At 48.1% G+C, this 20,186-nt stretch overlaps 1 protein-coding gene and 1 long non-coding RNA gene across 2 annotated transcripts in view; both read right to left on the bottom strand.

The window, feature by feature from the left end:
• LOC309530204 overlaps positions 1–20,186 on the bottom strand; it is a 155,237-nt gene that overhangs the window by 85,580 nt on the left and 49,471 nt on the right. The window lies entirely within an intron of this gene.
• Positions 4,740–14,357, bottom strand: ZIC5 (Zic family member 5; the record flags this gene model as incomplete). The annotated part of the gene is made up of 2 exons (XM_082218655.1): positions 4,740–8,177; positions 12,938–14,357. 2 exons carry the CDS (start codon positions 14,355–14,357, stop codon positions 7,726–7,728), a joined length of 1,872 nt encoding a protein of 623 aa, XP_082074781.1. The 3' UTR covers positions 4,740–7,725.

Raw genomic sequence — 20,186 nt, 5'->3', positions numbered from 1 at the left:
GAGCCCCCCCCCCCCCGTTCCCTCTGGGCGCGCCCCCTCGGCGAGCTTGTGACGAAGCGCCAATTGACGTAGCTAACAGGCCATGAAACGCGAGGTCAGCGCAACTGTATCTTAATGGGGTGTCGCGAATCGGCGCTTCGTCAGAGCGCGGCGAGCGCTTTCCACGCCGGACGAGCCTGCCTTTGAACTTCCCCCGGCCGCCCGAGGCTCCGGCACCCGAGGCGGAGGCGGAGGCGACGCGGACAGAGGAGAAGGAGGAGGGTACTTCGCGCCCGGGAAGGATCGCGGTGCGCACAGTCGAGAGTCGCCTGGGGGTCCACAGCTGGGAAGCATCAGCAGGGGAATCGCTGCTCTAGCCGAGGGAGACGCAGAGGCTGCTGGAGTCCTATTGCGGTGTGGGTGTGGGTGTAAGTAAGTAAGTGTAAGTGGGGGAGAAGAATCAGGGCCCCTGAGCAGGATGGATGATTAAGTTAGTAATTAAGTATAGCGCCCTATACCCGCAGGTGTCAGGGAGGTTGTCACCACATAAAATCACAATATAAAAACACAAAATATATAACAAAAATAAAAAAGAACAACCCAATAACCTACCCACCCCACTCCCCAACACATTTTTAAAGCGCCTTGGATGTTGCAGAAGGATATACAGTGGTACCTCGGGTTACAGACGCTTCAGGTTACAGACTCTGCTAACCCAGAAATAGTGCTTCAGGTTAAGAACTTTGCTTCAGGATGAGAACATAAATCGTGCTCCGGCGGCACGGCAGCAGCAGGAGGCCCCATTAGCTAAAGTGGTGCTTCAGGTTAAGAACAGTTTCAGGTTAAGTACGGACCTCCGGAACGAATTAAGTACTTAACCTGAGGTACCACTGTACACAGGTTTCCAGAAAGACTCTGGGCCAATCTGTGTCACCTCCGTGCGCCTAGAACAGATGGATGGATGGACGACACGCGCAGATTTGCACAGAAGCGTCAGCCACAAGCTGGAGATCCGCCGCTCTGTGCTTGCAGCATAGACACACCGAAACGGGAGCAAGCGAGCGCGCAGACACGACGGCACCGTTAAAGTGCAGGAGCCATCACGCACACCTCTCAACCCGGAGCAACAGGTCTATATTGCCCCATCTCTGAATCCTTTTCTCCATCCAAGTCCCTTAAGTGTGCCTGTAATTCTGAACATAACCTACTGGCAGATTTGTTTCCAATTGCAGTGGAGTAGATTCAGTTTGGTACCGTCAAGAGCCGGATTTGGGGGCAGATGTTCGGGGGCCCACTCAAGAGAATGGATAGGATGGTCCCCCAACGCAACAGTGCTGGCTTACTAAAGTAACAGGCACCGCCATCTCAAGATCCACCTCCACCACCACCATTAAATCAGAGTCTACAATGATCTAATTCAGGGTTTCCCAAACTTGGGTCTCCAGCTGTTTTTGGACTACATTTCACATCTTCCCTAGCTAGGAGGACCGGTGATCAGGGATGATGGGAGTTGTAGTCCCAAAACAGCCGGAGACCCAAGTTTGTGAAACTCTGATCTAACTGAACCACTGGGTGGAGGTAGGAGCGCAGAGAGAGAAAGTGTTTTCCCTGCCTCCACTTTAACACACACACACACACACACACACACACACACACACGTTGTTCCTGCTTGTTTGCAATAGCCTTTGCTCCTTGTAAGGTTGTGTGCACGCTGCACATATTTTATATTTAATGACCAGGACATCGTGGTCAATGCAGGCCAGTGCCTGGCCAGGAGACACCCAGAAGCGCAGAGAAAACTCACCCTATATTCGATCGCTCAAATGCCATGCCTGGGTAGACACGTGTGAACACCGTACACGTGGCAGAGGGACTCCCTGTTATTTCGTGCATGAGCTAGTGCATTGTGCCCGTAAAACTATATAGCTCCTCACTTGCTCTTTGGGATTCCCTCGCACGTATACTGTTCAAAATATCAACCCTCGTCCTATTTTTCAGCCAAATGTACACCTCTAGCTGTCTGTACACTCCAAGTCTATTCTTCTTCCCTTCTTCTGTAGCGTGTGTGTCACCTCTGTTCTTTTGAGTTCATCGCCTGAACAACAGCGAGACACTGTGATGTAAGCCCAGGGATGGGCAGAGTTCAGGTTTGTCAGATCTACTTTGCTCCCCCCCCCCTTCTTCTAGGAGCCCAAGATCTACCAATGCAGAGTCATAGACTATAAGGAAAGTGAGCATATTCTGAGCCCAGGGATTTGTTTTCGGTACCAAGATCTCAGCTCACGGTTCTTTCACACAAAAGCCCCCTCCTGGTTCCTTCATTTCGGCAGCCTACTTTCAGGTAGGAAAAGTCGTTTGGTTGTTGCTGTTGTTGAGCAATCGGGAGTTAAAAGCCTTCGCCCAAATACTGCAAATCACCGAGAGATCGACCAGCCGATGCTGGTGTGCCTCCTCTTACCGACCCCTGAGGCAGGCATTCAGAGTAAATAATTCTTAAAAGGAAACAAACCCACAGGTAGAGGTTTCATGTTACCTACATCACAATTATTTGCCGTGGAGTCCCTTCAGACGTTCAGCGGTAAGTCAACAAGTATTGAGAAATAGCGTTGTGAACCTGTCCTCCCTAATATCTAGGTGCGTAAAGTGTCTCTGATGTGGACGTGGAAAGGTTACCTAAATTCAGGGCTGGTTCCTGAAGGGTGAGTTTTTCTGCATCCGAAAGAACGCACTCGGTTTAAAAACATTGCATGCCGGTAGGTAGGAAATTCATGTGGTGGTAAAACCACACGAACAGAGTGTTCACACGTGCAAGGCTGTCGTTGCTGCAGTTACCCTGCGGTAAAAATGAACGTGTGAAGCTGGGCAGCTAAATGTCAGTCGACTTCACTGACAAACTCTGTCTTGGAAGTGCTGTAAGACGCGACGGCTCTTTCTGTCACGCTGTATCTTTTCATGGCCCCCTTCACACGTGCAAGTAATCAAGCAAGCAACCAGCTCGTGTCAAGAAACCCTTCGTCTGAATGGCACAAGTCGACACGTGTGCATCTTTATTCGCCTGTCTATATTGAGAAGCACAAACCCCATAGAAGTCAATGGGATTCATTTCAAGTAAAAGAGCTTAGCCGAGTTGGGGCGTTACTTGGAAGTAAGCGAGATCAATGGAGCTTAAGTAAATAAACGCGCTCAAGTCAGCGTGGGTGAAATGCAAAACCGCCAATTTACTCCAGCTCCAATAACTTTTTTCCTCCTATGGGCGTGGTTTGTCGGTCGTTGCTACTTTAAAAATAAAATTTGCCAAGAAGATGAAGAATGAGCTGGGGGTTAAAAAAAAAAAAGCCCAAAACAAATCAACTCAAAATGAATTCAGACTCCGGAGATCATAACCTTCGAGCGCGATGCTTCCCTCCCTTCTCCACCCCCACCGGTAACTAAGACAAAAGTGGATCACGGCTGATTTAAAGCCTTGTTTGTGTGAGAGCACATTTTCCCCCTGCTTAGAAGAGATGAAGTCTTTGAAGATGGCCAACTTCGTGTCAATAAATGCCTTTTCTTTGAGCCATATTCAGATGGGAAAAGTCTTGCTTGCCAATTGCCATAGAAATCTTAACGCACCATGAAGATTGCCCAAGCGCCGAGCCTTCCGTTCTGGCGCAAATTACTTTGAAGTGGCGCAAGACGTGCAGTGGTCAATTTCAGCTCTATAGACCGAGGGGAGAGGGAGAGATGGGGCGTTGGAAGGCAGAAAACAAGAAGGGGAAAACTTGTTTTAGGCTCCTCATTGTCAGCTATCTTTTATCTCTGATATATTTCCCATGAATGATTCATGCCTTGGAGTAGGGTGCGGGATGGGCTTTGTGTGTTGCCCTCCTTTTCACCAGAAACTCCGTTGAGTCCACCCTTTCCCCAATCCGAAAGGTCCTCATTCCTCATGGAGTCTAAGCAACTCTTTGCAACCGGTTGCACCTTCACCACCAGAGGCCAAAATCAACCCCAACGTTGGGTGTGGGAAATCCTATTGAGGAACTCAACACGTGAACAGTAATGTGGACATGGTTAAGATACAAATTTAAAGGATAGGTGTTGTATTAAGGATCAGCAGAACTTCCTGTTCACTCTATGGCTAGCATTTTGCAGCTCCCACATGCTATCTTGTCCCATCTACATTACTTTGATTTCATCAGCACTATTTCCAGTTGGTTTTAATAGCACTTTTGTTGAGAGTGGCACACTGTCCACTGTTTGAATGTTTAGATTTAAGGTATGTAGGCCACATTGACGAAGTGTCCAAGTGCTTTAAGAGACACCTCAGTAATACTAACTTCCCTCTTCTATTGTGTGTCAATATATAAGACAGAAGCCTGTTCTTCATCCACCCAAACTGTTATGATCCCTATTAAAATCCAAAGCTTTCCCCCCAACTTCCTGCACCTCTCAGATGGGCACCATTTTCATTCTAAGAGAACAAGGGAGGCATTTATGGCAAGTCCCAGCCCCTTTTTTCTAGAAAAATAAAACTGTTTAAATCCATATACAAATAAATCAATTCACATGAATGAACTTTGCCACACCCTCATGTATGTGGTTTAACCATGTCCTATAATTTATCAATAAGGAGACTAGTCTTCAGATTCTGGTAGATTTCTTTAGACTGCTTAGAAGCAAGACCAACTTCCACTAAACATGATTTGGATGAGCAAAACCATTTGTACCAAATTTCGCATGCAATATATAAGCACACCTATAAAATAAGTGAGAAGGTTGTTTTGTACTTAATGATTTCTGTTACAATTATTTTTCTTTCAAAGATGGGGCAATCACTGAATTCCTAACTGAGCACTCTGTAAGCCACTCTGTTATCATAATTTGTCCCCCAACAATAAAGCACAAGTAAAAAATAAGATTTTTTTTTTAAATTTTACTTTAACCATTCTTGCTTTCTTATGACCAGGTTTACAGATATGAAGGAGGTATTGCATGTTTTAAAAATATGAGGAAAAGCAGTGGCACAGCAGACAAACAGTATGTTGCTCCTGGTACCCCAAAATGAAAATCCCATTTACATGGAAGTAAGTCTATTGAAACCAAATACTTACTTCCCAGCAAATGCATTTCCGTGAAGGCATTAATTCCACATTAAACAAAACATGAAGCTGTAGTAATGGATAGTGCAATCTATTTGGTAGGAGGGGAACAGAGTGTATAAATTAAACTTTTTTTTTTAATTCAGGGAAAAAAATTCTAAAAAAGCTCACCAAAACATAAATTATCCTTTAAAAGTCCATGTCTTACTTCATGATAGTTTTTCCTTATTATTCAAATGGGTTTTGAAGGAGAAAAGGAATGCAATTCAAATAAACAATTTTAAGAAGTGGTTTGTATTCAAGTTCTCATTTATATATTTATAGATATAGATATTAAAATGAATGTCCTTTTTCTGTTCATGTAACAATATGATCAGGACATTTAAAGGCTTCCAGATGGACAGCACCATGCACTGTACTAAGAAACAAATATCTCTATAAACTATATTGAATCACCAACACACTGCACAGGAGACATGCAGAAAGGACCTGTTTTCACATTACATTGTTCATTCAAGTAACTTGAAAAATATAAGGACTTTCCCCCACCCCCCAGAAAAACAACCACAGAATCATAGACAACCTATCACCAAAATTAATAATATTCTTCTTTGGTGTGCTCTGTACTCTTTAAAAAGAAATAAGAAAGAAGTTGATATCTAAAAATAAAAAAATAAATTAATTCCGCTGTACAAAATAGATCACTTCCACATACAAGTTATAACAATGACAAGACTATGTATCACAGCACACAAGACACAAAAAAATCCCCACACATTTCTACAAGCCCTGGTAATGGGTTGGCGACTGGCTACTTATTCAGTGGTCTCAGAGGATAAATTAGTGCTCTTTAGATTATCTGTAGGGTGTTTATGATGAACCAGCATTTTACACATGAAATATGTCGTACCAACTGCATCAGAAATTGTCAGCATTCCATGACCTCACTCTATAATAGCTTGGCAGCTAGGCCAAAGGTAATCTACTCAGCATCCCCCTCCCTCCATTTTTACATTTATGACAATTTGCTTTCCCCAGTGCACTTTGGTCAATGGCACACCGCATAAGAAACAGGATTGCAGATGCTGAAAAAAATATAGAGAGAAGTAATTTATGAAACCTTTTGCGCATGCAAGGGTGTTAAGCTGGATCAGTAAAATATAGTATCTTCCAGAAAGTCATGTGTCACTCTTAGCATCATAACTTTTTCAACAGGGAGACTTTGACATAGTAACAGCTGTGAAGTTCACAGCACTTTTGACCTAACACTATAGGCTGGGCTTCATTCCCAAATATGCTTACTCATAAATCCAATTTACTCTGATTCAATGTGACTGGCTTGCAAGGAAGCGTGTTTAGACTCATGGCCTCTGCTATATCGCATATAAAGATAGATCTCATTTAGCAACACTCCTATGACAAGGAAAAACCATTAAGCAGTCCTGCTAAGACACGTACTAATGAGTAACATTGAAACCAGTGGGACAAATGTCTTTAGAGCACAATTCGTTGAATGTGTTAAACAACAATAATCATAGCAACTGATTTAATTCCCTCCCCTTTCAGGGTTAGAGCTTAGAAAGACATTTAAAAAAGAAAAGGAAAGGAAAATTAAAATAATTGAGACATTAACAGTGCAATCATGTGGAGGTCTACTCAGAAGTAAGTCCTATTGAATTCAATGGGACTTACAGTCACACCAGTGTGTATAAGGTACTGCCTAACAGTACTGTTCTTAAGTATTCTTATTGGAAGTAAGCCCCTTCAGTGCAACTTTCTTCCGAGTAAGCATGTTTAGGATAAGATGGCTAAAGAAATAAAACCCAACAAAACCCAACCCCCCTTGCTTAATAGCATTTGTGAAATCCTACACAACTAGGATTGTGACTCCTCTCTCACCCACCCAGCGTATTTACTTGGAAGCGAGTTCCATTTAAAACAATGGACTGATCTTCCATATAAGCAAATTTAGCACTGCTCTATAAAGGTGCCACCTTGAATCTTGTGATGGTGAATTTCAACGTTGGTTTTAGTGCGATGCAAACTGCAACCCAAGGTCTACGTTTCAGCATTCCGTTTTGAGATTTTGAGGACTTAAGATTTCAGAGGCAGTGAACTGTACCTATACATTATCGTACACGTACATATACAGTACTTGGATGCAAGAAACCAGTTGGCAGTTTCAGAGGTGATGGCTGTGGGATAGAGGCCTAGATTGAAGAACGTGCCTTTTCAAAAATTGGTGGACAAGCTTAAGGAATCCACTCCTGGCACAGAGAAAGCCCATTAGCTTCCCAGTTACATTCATAAGCCACATTCCTCCTGCTTTTATTTTGGGAAAACTATCACACAGAACTGTCAACCTGGCAGTGCATACACTGAAGATCAAGCAACACAAAGACGAACTCCTCTGACGTCTTCCATAAACATAGGGTAGGGTAGGGATGCACAATGGATTACTGTTACAGTCCGGCTTGGTGGTTTGCTTTTTAAAAAAAGATTATTCTTTTTAATTAAAAAAGAGAGAGACACACAAGTCCAATGTCTTAATTAAATTAGTTACATGTTACAAACACCATAGGGTTTCATAATACTGAATAAATAGCCCAAATTAACCAAGATGGCATGATCGTGCCATCTTCAAAGTTCTGCCTCCCTCCCAGTTCTAATGAATAGTTCTTGTCTCAGAGTTCCTATAAATTTCTTCCTCGTTCTCTTCCTCCTCAGAAGATGTGGCATTGCTGGATGGCGTATGGAGGTGGTTTGGGGCCCCAGTGGCCTGGCACACATACCATTCATTGAGATTGGTGACCTGAGGAGAAAGGTTGACAGGGCGGCCCCTGCCAGAGTCCTGGAGAGGGGACAGAGGGGCACCCAGTGGTGTCCCCGTGGGTTGGTAGCCATGAGATCCTGGGGTAGGAGAAGGCGGTGGGGATTTGCAATGGATCTTCATGTGCTTGCGCAAGGAGCTCGGATGTGTGTAAGACTTGTCACAGCCTCTGACTTTGCAGAAATATGGCTTGTCACTGGTGTGGACATGAGAGTGTTTCTTTCTGTCACTGCTATTGGCAAACTTCCTGTCGCAGCCATCAAATTCACATTTAAAAGGCTTCTCTCCTGAAAGAGAAAAACATCCATAATGGACCTCTTTGTGAAAGGAAAGGAAGAAATCCCCAAACTTTGAATTTACATGTCAAACCAAACACAGGAACAGGGGAGACAGGGACTAGAGAGGATTGCAAAACAAAGACTCAGCAGATAAATTTGACTCCAGTCTTTACCATCCCTCCAATAGCTTAACTTTTCAATCATTATTATTATTATTACTACACAGAGAGAGTGAGCAGGTTTACATTTGCTCAAAAATGTAGTCCACAATGTTAAAGAATATTTTCTAAACTGTGATCATGACATTCAGATAAACATATCCAGGACAATGGGAATGTCTCTCCTTGTTCCATGCCCATATTTCTCTTGCAAATGAAAAATTTAAATGATGGATTAAAGTAGGGGCTTACACGTCCATACACGGATATGGCTTTATCGCCAGACAAACCCATATTGTCCTAATCCCTTCCCTTGTGGTTTGCAAGAGGAGATTCCCCTTTTTCTAAAATAAAAGTAGCACCTGTTTAAACACATTGCTCTCTTTTCCTTTTTTTAAAAAACCATTGTCAACAGATCAGGCTCTCAAAGAGGGCCACCCTCTCTTCCCCTCCCTTCTCTGACATTCTTAGCTTTTTACAGCTTGCTCATTATTGAGAAAGCTACCCACTCCATGAGCAGTGAGCTGGCCAAGATCTCTTTACCTAGGACTAGTTTATGCTTCGAAATAAGATGGTGAATCTGTTTAAATAGGTTTAATGTGCACCTTAAGGGTGGTTGCGAAAGCCATCCTCAGGGCCTTTCCTTCTGGCATATCTCACTGGCTCCAATGTGTAATGCAATTCTAGGTTTGCAATTATTTTCCAAGGTTCTGGAAGCAAAAAGGCAGGAATAATTTCTGCTGCCACAAGTGGACATGGGTTTAGCGTTACTTTATTTCAAAAAGGTATTTTTTAAAAAAAATTAATCCCATCCATACATGGAGCCAAAAATATGCAAAAATATGAATTTTATTTATAGACTCTCAAATAAGACATCAGGAGTGCACCCCAATATTAATACGTGTTTCCTAGTCAACAAGGTAATTCAGTATTTTCATCCAACTAAATCTTGAGCGTGTTTACTCAGAAATACTACACAGTTCCACTTGGCTTCTAGGTAAGCACATGTAGGATATTGACCTTTGTTGTTTTACTGGTGAAAACAGCATCTATCTTCTCCTTTTTGGGAAAGGCAGAAGGTTTAATTTATGGCATTCATTTTCCTGTGTAAATACAGACAGATCCCAACTTCAATCACAAATGCATTATTTCAACCAGAAAACATCTTCTGGTGATATGTGGCAACTGAACAGAAATTATACAGCCTTTCAGAAGTCTCAAAAGCATTTCCAACTAAATGTTGTTGTTATAAAATGGGATAAAGATTCTGTGTACATGAAAAATGTAAAAGATCCAAACCTCAGTGCCAAGTGTATTCACTCCACAGCAAGTAAGGCCACTGAGCTCAGTTACTTCCAAGTAACTGTGTTTTGGATCATTCTGGTCAACATAGCCCAGTGTTGTCCTTTCAGCTGAAATATCCTGAGACAGAAGGTTGGTGTTTTGCTATTTATTTAAGGAAAGCATTTTAGGGTTACTATATGTCCTCTTTTTCCAGGACACATTCTCTTTTTAAAAATGATAGGATTACTATATGTCCTCTTTTTCCAGGACACATTCTCTTTTTAAAAATGATAGTGGTCATAGGTGTCCATAGTTAAAAGTAGAAGCCAGAAAATGTGTCTTATTTCTTGCTCTTCAAAATATGGCATAATTGGGTTTGCATGTGCGTTTGTCTGTCTAGAACCTGTTTCAGCAATCGCTAACCAGATTTGTCTGCTTTTAACTTGGGTTGACTCTATTTTTTAATATATATATTTAATTAAGGCCAGCAGCACTAGGTTTTGGGAAGAGGACCGATTTTCAAGGCATGCCATGGTTGCTATGCTCATACATCCCGAAGCGAGATGCCCATGCCATCCTGATGTTTATTTTGGTCTTGTCTCTGACGAAAGGTTCACGTCAGAGTTTAACCATTTGCAGATTATCTCGGTTTTAAGCCCAGAGATGCGCAGTCGAAAAGCAACGGTTCTCGCTGAGGAAAAGGTTGCTCGCTCCCTTTCGCGGGCCGAGAAAGGAAACTTCACCGCCTACTAATTCGAAGCGAGGTCGGCGGCCCGTTTCCACAAACCGCGCAAGCGGTTCAGGGCTCATGGAGGCAACAACTTGCGGCATCGATCAAGAGACAAGCCGCCGGCTATCTTTAAAAACAAAACCAGCCACACGAAAGCCAAGCGCAGGGCGACTCACACCCCCCCCCCCAATTGGGAGCTCAACTCGTTCTCAACCAAACAGAACAAAAAAAGGGGGGAAGAGGAAAACTCATTTGCTTCTTAAACCCAAACAAACGATCCTTGATCTTGAAACTCCGGTTCACACTTCAGATTTCCTACGTTAACGAACCTATTCCGGTCTTAGGGGAGAAGCCTGTAGGAGAGCGAGAAGAAACCAAGGGCGCGAGATTGCAAAATTACGCACAGAAATGCCGAGGTTGCTCCGGAGCGTCTTGTTCGGCTGGGAATCAGGGACCCCTCGGTTGGGCAGGAGGAACCTCCTGGAGAGAAGGGGAAAGGGCGCCTGAAGCCGCTCTCCACGGCTTCTGGGGAGTCATTTTGCCCTCGCCCGCAAGAGGGGAAAATGGGGCTGTTAACGGGCAATGGAGCTGCTTATGGTACAGTCAACTCGAGTTCCCGGGCCAGGGCTTCCGTGCCAGCACGTGGCCGTGGAAAGAGTTCCCTGCCGGGCCCGGATCTTGCAAACCGTGCAGAAGCGTTTTGCAACCATGTGCCCCTGCAATACTGCTGCAGAAAAAACACCGAGCAGCTTTCTGCGGCGCTCCTCGGCCCCTCCGGATCTTCAGTCGTGGGTCTTTTGTCTGCAACAGGCGGTGGGGATCGGGCTGGCTTCGGATCCCCATCCGACCCGACCGACGGGCACCAGTCAGGAGGGGCGGCGGGGCTCCAGCTATTCCCCCACCTGCAGGAGCCTCGGCCCAAAGGAACCAAATTCGGATCTTCTTTCCAGCGGCAGTAGCAAGGGCACTATGTGAGCAGCCTCAAGCGGGGAGGGCGAGATGAGCCGAACATCGGAGTTCTTCAGCTGGAAAAGGAGCTGTGTGAATGGAAGGACGAGCTGGAAAGCCCTCGCGAGGCTTTCTTCCTGCCCCTCCTCCCAGAGCACCAGCAGGATTTCCCCCGTGCGGGAGCAGCTGCCCTACGACCACTGCAGGCGAACCAGCCCTTGCAAGTTGCAAGCATCTTTAGGAGAGGCTGCAAAATTCCCAGTAAGGCCCTTCCACAGCAGACTCGGCCTCCAAGGCCTAAAAGCACCGCGCTCCTCTTCGCTTGCAGGACAGGACAGATCCACCCCCCCCCACTCCCCGGGGCTGCGTGGGAGGGGGGTGTTCAGGACTCGCACAGATGGGCTCAACCCTGCGGATTCACCATCTAAAAATCGATAGCTTTTGCCGCCAGGGGCTATTTGCATGGGAGTTTGAACAGCGCGTTGCACCTTGTCCGCCTCGCCACCCCCCTTTCCTTTTTTTCCTTTTTTTTGCAACAACACACAATAAATCATGAAAACAATTAGGTGGAGCCCGCTCCGGCCTTTGCCCCCCTTCCCTATAAGCAGCCTCCGGTGGATAATATCTGTCTACACGCAACTATAAATCCCAACCGCCTTTTAAGTGAAGCCAAAAGGCCAGGGGCAAATCAAAACCAAGCTGTAAAAGATACAGCGCCATAAACGGAACTTCATTGAAATGGCTAGTCTGGCGGAGACACGCACAAAGGCACACCCGCGTCGCCTTCCCTTCCCATTTGTTCTCAAAAGCACTATTCCGAATCGCTATAGCAGCGCTCCCTCCATCGAAACACACCTTTAAACCAACAAAAGCTTGCCTATCACTTCCCCAAAAACAACTAAGGAAGAAAAACTCCCCCCAGGGAAAGTAAAATATTGGTGGTCTCATTTGAAAAGTACCCCCTCTTGAGAAACAACATGATCAAATCCCCTGACCCTCTCCTTCATATATAAAAAAGAAAAAAACCCAGAACAAATAAAACCATAGGAGAAACTTTTTGAAAAGTGAATTGACCAGAATAAAGTTTGGGGGTTGCCCTTTCATTCCACTTCCTAAGAGGAGGAGTACTGGCCACCTTAGGTGCCGGCTCCCTGGGCCCCTGGTGCCCGAGCACCCACAAAATTCACCATGAAGGGGCCTGGCCTGGCACCCACAAACTTCGTCGCCAGGACCACGGTCGCGGGGCCAAACTGGCACTCCTGCTGGGCACACCGCAGGCCTTCGTGGGTCTCCTCCGTTCTTCCCGCTTTCGTGGGAGCTCCTAGCTATCCACAGCGCTCTGAGTTTGCCTGCTGAGGAATTCTGTGGCGCTAGGAAGCCTTCCTCACTCTCACCAAAACCGCGGCGGGCACAACGCAGAAGACCCGCCAGCCATTCCCAAACCACGCATACACAGACAACTCAGACATATCAAGGAAGACCTCTCTCTCCCGCTGCAGCCCCAAAGAGCTGGTGAAATTACTTATTCATGACAAACGTCACACGTCTGAGGGTACGTAGGAGATAGAGGAAGGAGGGAGGAGGGGGTAGAGAAAAGATGCCAGAACCGCGCGCCGGAGAAAGGCGCGCGCTCCTGTCGTGCCACCCACCTGTGTGCGTCCTTTTGTGGATCTTGAGGTTCTCGGAGCGCGCGAAGACCTTCCCGCAGCCGGGGAAGGGGCACGGGAAGGGCTTCTCGCCCGTGTGCACGCGGATGTGGTTGATGAGCTTGTACTTGGCCTTGAAGGGCTTCCCTTCGCGGGGACACTCCTCCCAGAAGCACACGTGGCTGCTCTGCTCGGGCCCGCCGACGTGCTCCACCGTGACGTGATTGACCAGCTCGTGCATGGTGCTGTAGGTCTGCGAGCAGGGCGGCGCGGCCGCCTCGGCCTCGATCCACTTGCAGATCAGCTCTTGCTTGATGGGCTGCCGCATGTAGCGCAGGAAGGCTGCGGCGGCAGCGGCGGAGGAGGCGCCCGCAGGGTGGTGATGGTGGGGAGGCGCGTGGTGCGCATGTGCGGGAGGCGCTGGCGCCTGTTGCAGGACGGCCGCCGCCAAGTTGACCGGGTAGCCTTGCGGCGCGGCGCCGTAGGACGCTTCGGAGGCCGCGGCGGCGGCCGCCACGGACGAAGGGCGGAAAGGCTCCACGCGCCCGTAGAACTCGGCAGCCGCCGCGGCAGCCGCAGCCACGGCCAGCCCCAGCCGCATCTGCCCGTTGAGCGGGTGGTGGCCTCCGGACGGGCCCGACGGGTGGTCGTGCAGCCCCGGGAAGGCGGCGGCGTGAGGCTGCTCGCCGCCGGCGCCGTAGGTGCCCGCCGACGAGATGAACATGGGCGAGCTGGCCGGGTGCTGCTGCAGAGGCCGCTCGGCCCGCCGCGGCGCCGCGTACGAGGGGCTGCCGGCCGTGCCGTTGGCGCCCGCCTGCGACGACGAGGCGAAGGCGGCCTCGGCGCCGGCCGGGCTCAACTTGAGCGCCCCCGACGCCACGTGCTCCGGCCCGAAGGGGGCCGCGGCAGCCGGGTCCGAGGAGCCCAGGTCCCCCGGGTGCAAGGGCTGGAAGCCGCCACCGCTGGTGGCGCTGCTGCCTCCTCCGACGCCGCCGCCATGCAATGCGGCCAGGTCGGCCAAGCGCAGGCTGGGGCTCCTCTTGCAACTCAGCGCGGGCTCCATGGCGCCGCAGCCCCGGGGCCCATCCAGGCGCGAGGGGGTCGCCTGGGCCGGCCCCGAGGGGGCGGTGGCCTTCCTCCCCCTGCTTGCCGCCGCCGCCGAGGCTGTTGCTGCCGCCGTGGCCAGCGCCGCCGCCTTGCCAAACATGGAGCGATTAAGCGGCTCTTTAACTTCTTTTGTCTGCTCCGTTTCCCAACTCGGCTGCTGCTGCCATCCTCTCCCCGCTCTGGCCTCCAGCGATTGGCAGAGCGCTCGGCACATTTGAGCGGCGCGGTTGGGAACCAGAGTTTGGAAATGTGCGCGGGTGGGATTGGAGGGAGGCCGGTGATTGGCAGAGGCCAGGCCAGCGCGATTGGCTCCCATTCAGGCCGGGCGCTCAGCGGGGAACCGCCCTCGCGCTCTTGTCTGCTTTCGCGCTCTCGCTCGCTCTCCCCACCCCCCGACGCCCCTTTTCTCGCTCTCGCGCGCGTTTCTCCCTCCCCCCCCCAAAAAAAGTTGCACTTGCTGAAAGGAAGGAAGAAGGGGAAAAAGTTAGCGCCCAGCCGCAGAGGGAGTGCCAAGCGAGCGGCGTGCCAGGGGGAAACACGCGGCGGCACGCTTGCTTGGAAACTGTCGGGGAAGGCAGCCCGGATCTCGCTCGGGCGCGCAGAGGAGAGTTGCTGCTTCCCAGTCACCTGGGATAGAATTGTAGAGTTGGAAGGGACCCCAGGGTCATCTAGTCCAACCCCCCTGAAACGCAGGAATCTTTCGCCCAGCGTGGGACTCGAACTCACGACCCTGAGATTAAGAGTGAGCTGTTCAGTGAGGAGCTGCCGCAACTTTTTGGCCAGCCTGAAACCGCTTTGCAAACGAGGCTTCCACTGCCTACTGCGAGTCCGCATAACTTTGTTCTTGCGGGCACATCAGCTGCAAGTTTTAAAGAGTGTTTGCGCCCGAACTTAAAAACACACCGGGAGGGCATTTGCTCGTGTGAAAAAGGATCCTTGGTACAACAACCCATGATAATTGGTAATGACATACTTTACACCTCCGTGAGAAGGACATAAGGCACTTGGGAGGGTTTTAAGCAAAGGTTGGATGGTCGTCTGCCGTGTAGAATCGAGTTGACATTCCTGTACAGCCGAGGGTTGGACTAGATGACCCTGGGATCCCTTCCAACGCTATGATTCTATGTGTCTAGGACTTGGAGCCTAGGGCTGCGATGGCACCCACCAGACTGTAAGCTTGTTTGTAACTATTTATAGGTAGACTCAGTATGCAAGGCGAGCGTCCTAAACGCCCTAAAATAAATGTACCCTAAATGAATTGTATGGAAGTAAATCGCACAAATAAATACAAACTCAACAAGTGGAGGGGGAGCTGTGTAATTCATATACAAGTGCATATGAAAGTCCCGTTGCTTTCATTGACTCTTCCTCTCCAGCACATGTGCTTAGGACCGAAGCGTCGATTGGAAGGAGATATTTTGGTGCAGTTACAATTATTACTGGCTTCAGAATAGATGTGAAAATAAGCTGTTTCCTTAAACGCCGAGACACGACTGCGGTAGTCAAGATACGCAAGAAAAGCTTCATGAGAGTTTCTTCGCGACTGTGTAGAAAGAACTACAACGATTCATTTCCCTAAGTAATGGAAATAACTGCTCCCATAAGCTGGTGTAAAAAGAATTAGTTTTTTTTGGGGGGGGGGCTCATTTGAAACGGCTGAGTCTCGCAGGAGACGTCAGATCCGCTTCTCCATCTCATTGAAGCCTAAAAATAGATCAGTCAGTTCGTTCTCTTTTTAAAAACGTGGCTGATAGAATGAATCCTCAGGATGCGCCATCCTTACTTTTGTACGATTCTTCTCTCTCCTTCCAACACTCCCGCCTTCACCGTTTTCCTGAACTTTCCGTCTTGTTTACACAGGAAAACCCTAAATCCCGGTGTACGCTCCTGCTCGCCAGCGCTCTGGGAGGAAAGCCCGCCTTTGAGCTGCTGGGACTTATTTGAGGAACAGGTGTACAGTCCTCGGGGGAAATTCCGCGTGGACGTTTCCTGCGAGGATGCCGGCTGGGTCTGTAGGATGCTGAGAAATGTACGCTGGCGGATCGAACCGGAGCAGGGGTAGAGGTTGGCGCCCCGATCCGAATCCGTGCGTTTTCCCCACCCCTCCTCATTTGGTACAAGTCCATTAATTTAAATAGATGTGTGGATTCTCTTGAAAACTTGGGAGACCTATTACAAATTAACTGAATTTACGAATGGAGCGGCAAACAGCTGCACATTTCCTTTAAAAAAAAAAGAATCAAATGCGCCAGAAAAGCGGGGTGTGGGTGGGACTGAGCTTTCAGCTCTGAAAATAAAGGAGGAGGGACGTCGCCTTCCTTCTTTTCGCGACCGGCAAAGCTGAACAAAACTTAGTCGCCGCAGCGGGAGCAAGTCCTGGAACAGAAATAGGCAGTAGTATTTCCATAATGCAAAGTAGCAGCGCCTGAAATAGCACCGAAAAGCTCTTGGGGCGGCGCTAGCACTTGGTTCAACACGCCGCACTGCATGGTAAAGGCTGACTTTTTGGCAACGCGTCTTTCCAGTAGTTCTGCGCCTAATTTGAAACAGGCGGAGACGAGGTGAGCCAATTTCAGCCCTCGGAGTACATGCAGTCAGACGCATTCCCCATTTTAAGTTAAGAGAGAGAGAGAGATGGAGAATATGAGAGAGGGGGGAAATCTTTCTGTTAGGGACCACGTGAAAATCGCCAACAGCTCTCCAACTAGCCTTTAGGTCGCCGAGTTAGCGCATCGCGCAGGCGGTCAGGCGTTTGATACATTATTTCAGGGGTTTCCATAAGGAGATCTTGCAACCCAACTATTAGCATGCAAGCTTCACGTCCTCTTTTCGCCTCGTGCAACCTCGCGCCTGTTTTCTCTGAAGTAAGACCCACTGCCTTCAATGGGTCTTACTCCCTAGTGTGTTTAGGATTGCAGCTTTACAGACACCGTACAAAGTTCAAACACAAACATAAACATACCAGTGTGATGCAACTCACTATTATTATTATTTTGCCCCCAAAGCCGGCTCCGCAGGGCATCAACGTGTTTCCAAATTCATTTTGAAGCTTGACTGCTCATCAATTTAGATTTTTTGGGGAAGGCTACAGTATGGGGGTCTTTTTTTTAAAAAAAAAAGGTTGCCTGATAGTTTTCGAATGAAATGCAAACTTCTTTCGAAACAGGATTTGGTTTTTTTTAAGTATGAAAAATATATTGAGTTATAACTGAATTTCCGAAATGTAATGACTTAAGTGGGGCGCGGGGAGGGGGAGTTCCAAACCTGAATAATAGTTTGGGAGTTATGTCCTGGCCTCCGTGTACAACTCTTGTTAAACGCAGCGTGATATGGATCTGTCATCGATTTAGTGCGTCTTAATTCAAATATATGTCGCTGATCAATTCCCTTGTTTGTGGGGACTATAAACAGCGGAGAGATGGCTGGGTGGACAGACAAACATGGATGGCAGGTAGCGAATAAGGCTTTTTAATCGTGGGTTATATCGTGAAAGTTGTAGTGGACTTGCAGGCAAATTAATTCAAACCTATGATTTTCCCCAGCTGCTATCAGTGAAAAGGTTATCTTTGCGATAAGGCAACTTCTGAAGAAGCATGCTGTTTCTTGCATGAAATTTGCATACTGTCAGCTGCACTGCGAGGGCACGCACGGGAGAAACCGTGCACGTTACAAACAAGAGGCCCGGTCCAGGAAAACTTAAGCCCTTTGTTCAGCAATCTTCCCATTGAAGCCAATGGGCCTTATGAGGAATTCGCGCTGGCTGGGTGGTGCCGCAAATGTTCCAGGCAGATAGAAAGGGCACTGTGGACCATTCTGGCCTCTGAATAAGGGACACAGCCTTATACCGAGACAGGCCATTGGTCTATCTATCTCAGTATTGCCTACACTGACTGGCAGGCTCTCCAGGATTTCAGACAGGGGTCTCTCCTGGCCCTTCCTGGGGATGCCAGAGATTTTAAGATTGCTGTAAGTCTCTTCCTGGTCAAGGCAGAGATGTGCACGGTAATTCCGAAATGTATGTTATTCCAATTAAGCGTACAAACACGCTATTTGATTCTAAACCGTCAATCTATTAAATCTGGAATCTCTTCTCACTTTTTTTGCTGTCCCCCCTTCCTCTCCCGCTTCCTTACTTCCCCCCTTTTCTTTTCTTTTCTTTCTTTATTAATTTCAGTCCACGGCACGTTTAGCAAATCAGCTCTCCAGAGTTCGTGTTTTTGTTTGCTTGCTGCTTACGGCATTTGTTTGACGGCGGCATTATGCAAATATATGCTAATGATCACGAAGCCCATTTGCAAGTAGTTGTCTTTAGTGCACACATGTTATTGATATTTAGCGGGAGGGGGGGCGATATTCCAGAAGAGGGAAAATGCCTTCTGGGGAACAATTAAAACGAGAGAGCAATTAACAGCTCTTCTCAAGAAGATCTTTTTTTAAAAAAGAAAAGAAAAGAAAAACAGCCGTGCAGGCAGTAGAGGCACGGGATTCTTCAGGCAGACAAAACAAACACAGACACACACACACTCTTGAAAAATCCTGCACTCACACTTGCACGGGAGTAAGTCCTGTTGTATAGCTTTGGACTTAACTTCCGCGCAAACCTGCTAAGCTGTTCTGGCGAAGGCGCGGATTCTCCTCGGGACGCGCGCCTTGGATTCCTACCCACGAGACGACGCAGAGGTCAGCTCTGCGTTGTACTTACTTAGACGTAGCGTTCATGGAAGCCAGCACAGCTTTGTTTAGGAAAGGCAGGTCTCGTCGAGGGTAGCTGGAGGGGAGGGCGCCACCCATTTTCCTCCCCCGCCAGCACCCTCGGAGTCTGCTGGCTGCGCTTGGATCCTCTCTCCTCTTATCCGCCACCACCACCCTCGCCCCGTCCTTGATGGCGCTGCGCGTAAAGGAAAAGCTGGACACCCCTCGCCCCAACCAGCTACCCAACATCCCTAAATGAAACCAGTAATACACTCAGGGAGCGGAGTCACGGACTCTTCGTGGCTTGTCTAACCACTCTGGTTGTTCGGTTCTTCTGTTCCCCTGAACACAGGCTCCCTCTCTCTCTCCCTCTCTCCCTCTCTCCACCTCTGCCACTTAACATGACCCGACCTGTCAGGTGTGCCTGGCGGCTGCCAAGCTGGCTTTCGGCGACAGGCCCAAGCACTTGCACAAAGCGCTCTGGAGAAGGGCAGCAGAAAGAGGGGGAGGAAAGCGCACCATTGGAGAGGAGGCAGGAACGGGTTAAAAGTGTTCCTTCTTCAGTAGGGCTCTTGCCTCGTCAAGGGACTAGTTCAAGGCTTCCTACAGGGCCCGCGGGCCCTTCTGCCTTGATCAGAAGTGGGGTCTCGGGGGCGCAGCCTGAGACGCGAGTGAGTTTTTCTCAGAAGTGATTTCCACGGGAAAGTGGGTGATCAGCAACTTGCCAAGGGAATGCGTTTTTCCATATGAAAATTTACTGGCACACGGAAGCAAAACTGCCCAAATATGTTGTTTAATTCCTAGATCGATTAAACTACCTTGGAAACAAATCATTTTTAAAGGGTGGGGGAGAGTGGTTTCCTTTCAATGAACCCTCTCTCTCCCTGTGACATATTAAGGGGTTTGCTTACAACACCCACACACCCCTTCACTCCCTCCACACATACACAATTGCTGTCTGTGCCTCTTAGCTGGTTGTTTCAGTGCCAGAGGTGACTTGTTCTGCCTTGCTAAAGAGGGGCTCCGCAGATCCAGTGGCACTCCTCTTCCTTCGCCAGTGCATAGATCCACACCAAACAAATGACTCTAACTCATGTCTTTTATCGACAATTTTAATGTTCCTTTTTATTTTTTGGAAACCGCTTAGAGGTCCTGTTACAACCAAGCGGTGGGAATTTTGTTAAATAAAAACAAAGCAACATCACCAACAAGAGTGCAAGCCTATACATGTCCACAACTCTGCTCAGAAGGACGTGCTATTCCGTTCAATGGGGCTTACTCCCAGGTAATTGGGTGTAGGATTGCACACTAAAATTACCAATGTATGTTGTGGGGAATGTCCTGCTTTAGTCTGGCGGGCATACGCAGCCAAGTTTCAAGATCAAGGCTGCAATCCTGCATGCACTTACTTAGAAGTAAGCCCCATTTAAACCCGCGAGACTTCCATGTAAAC

This window comes from Podarcis vaucheri, assembly GCF_965113315.1.
Source record: "Podarcis vaucheri genome assembly, chromosome: 4".
Classification (NCBI taxonomy): Eukaryota; Metazoa; Chordata; class Lepidosauria; order Squamata; family Lacertidae; genus Podarcis; species Podarcis vaucheri.
This window is presented reverse-complemented; position numbering and strand designations above follow the sequence as displayed.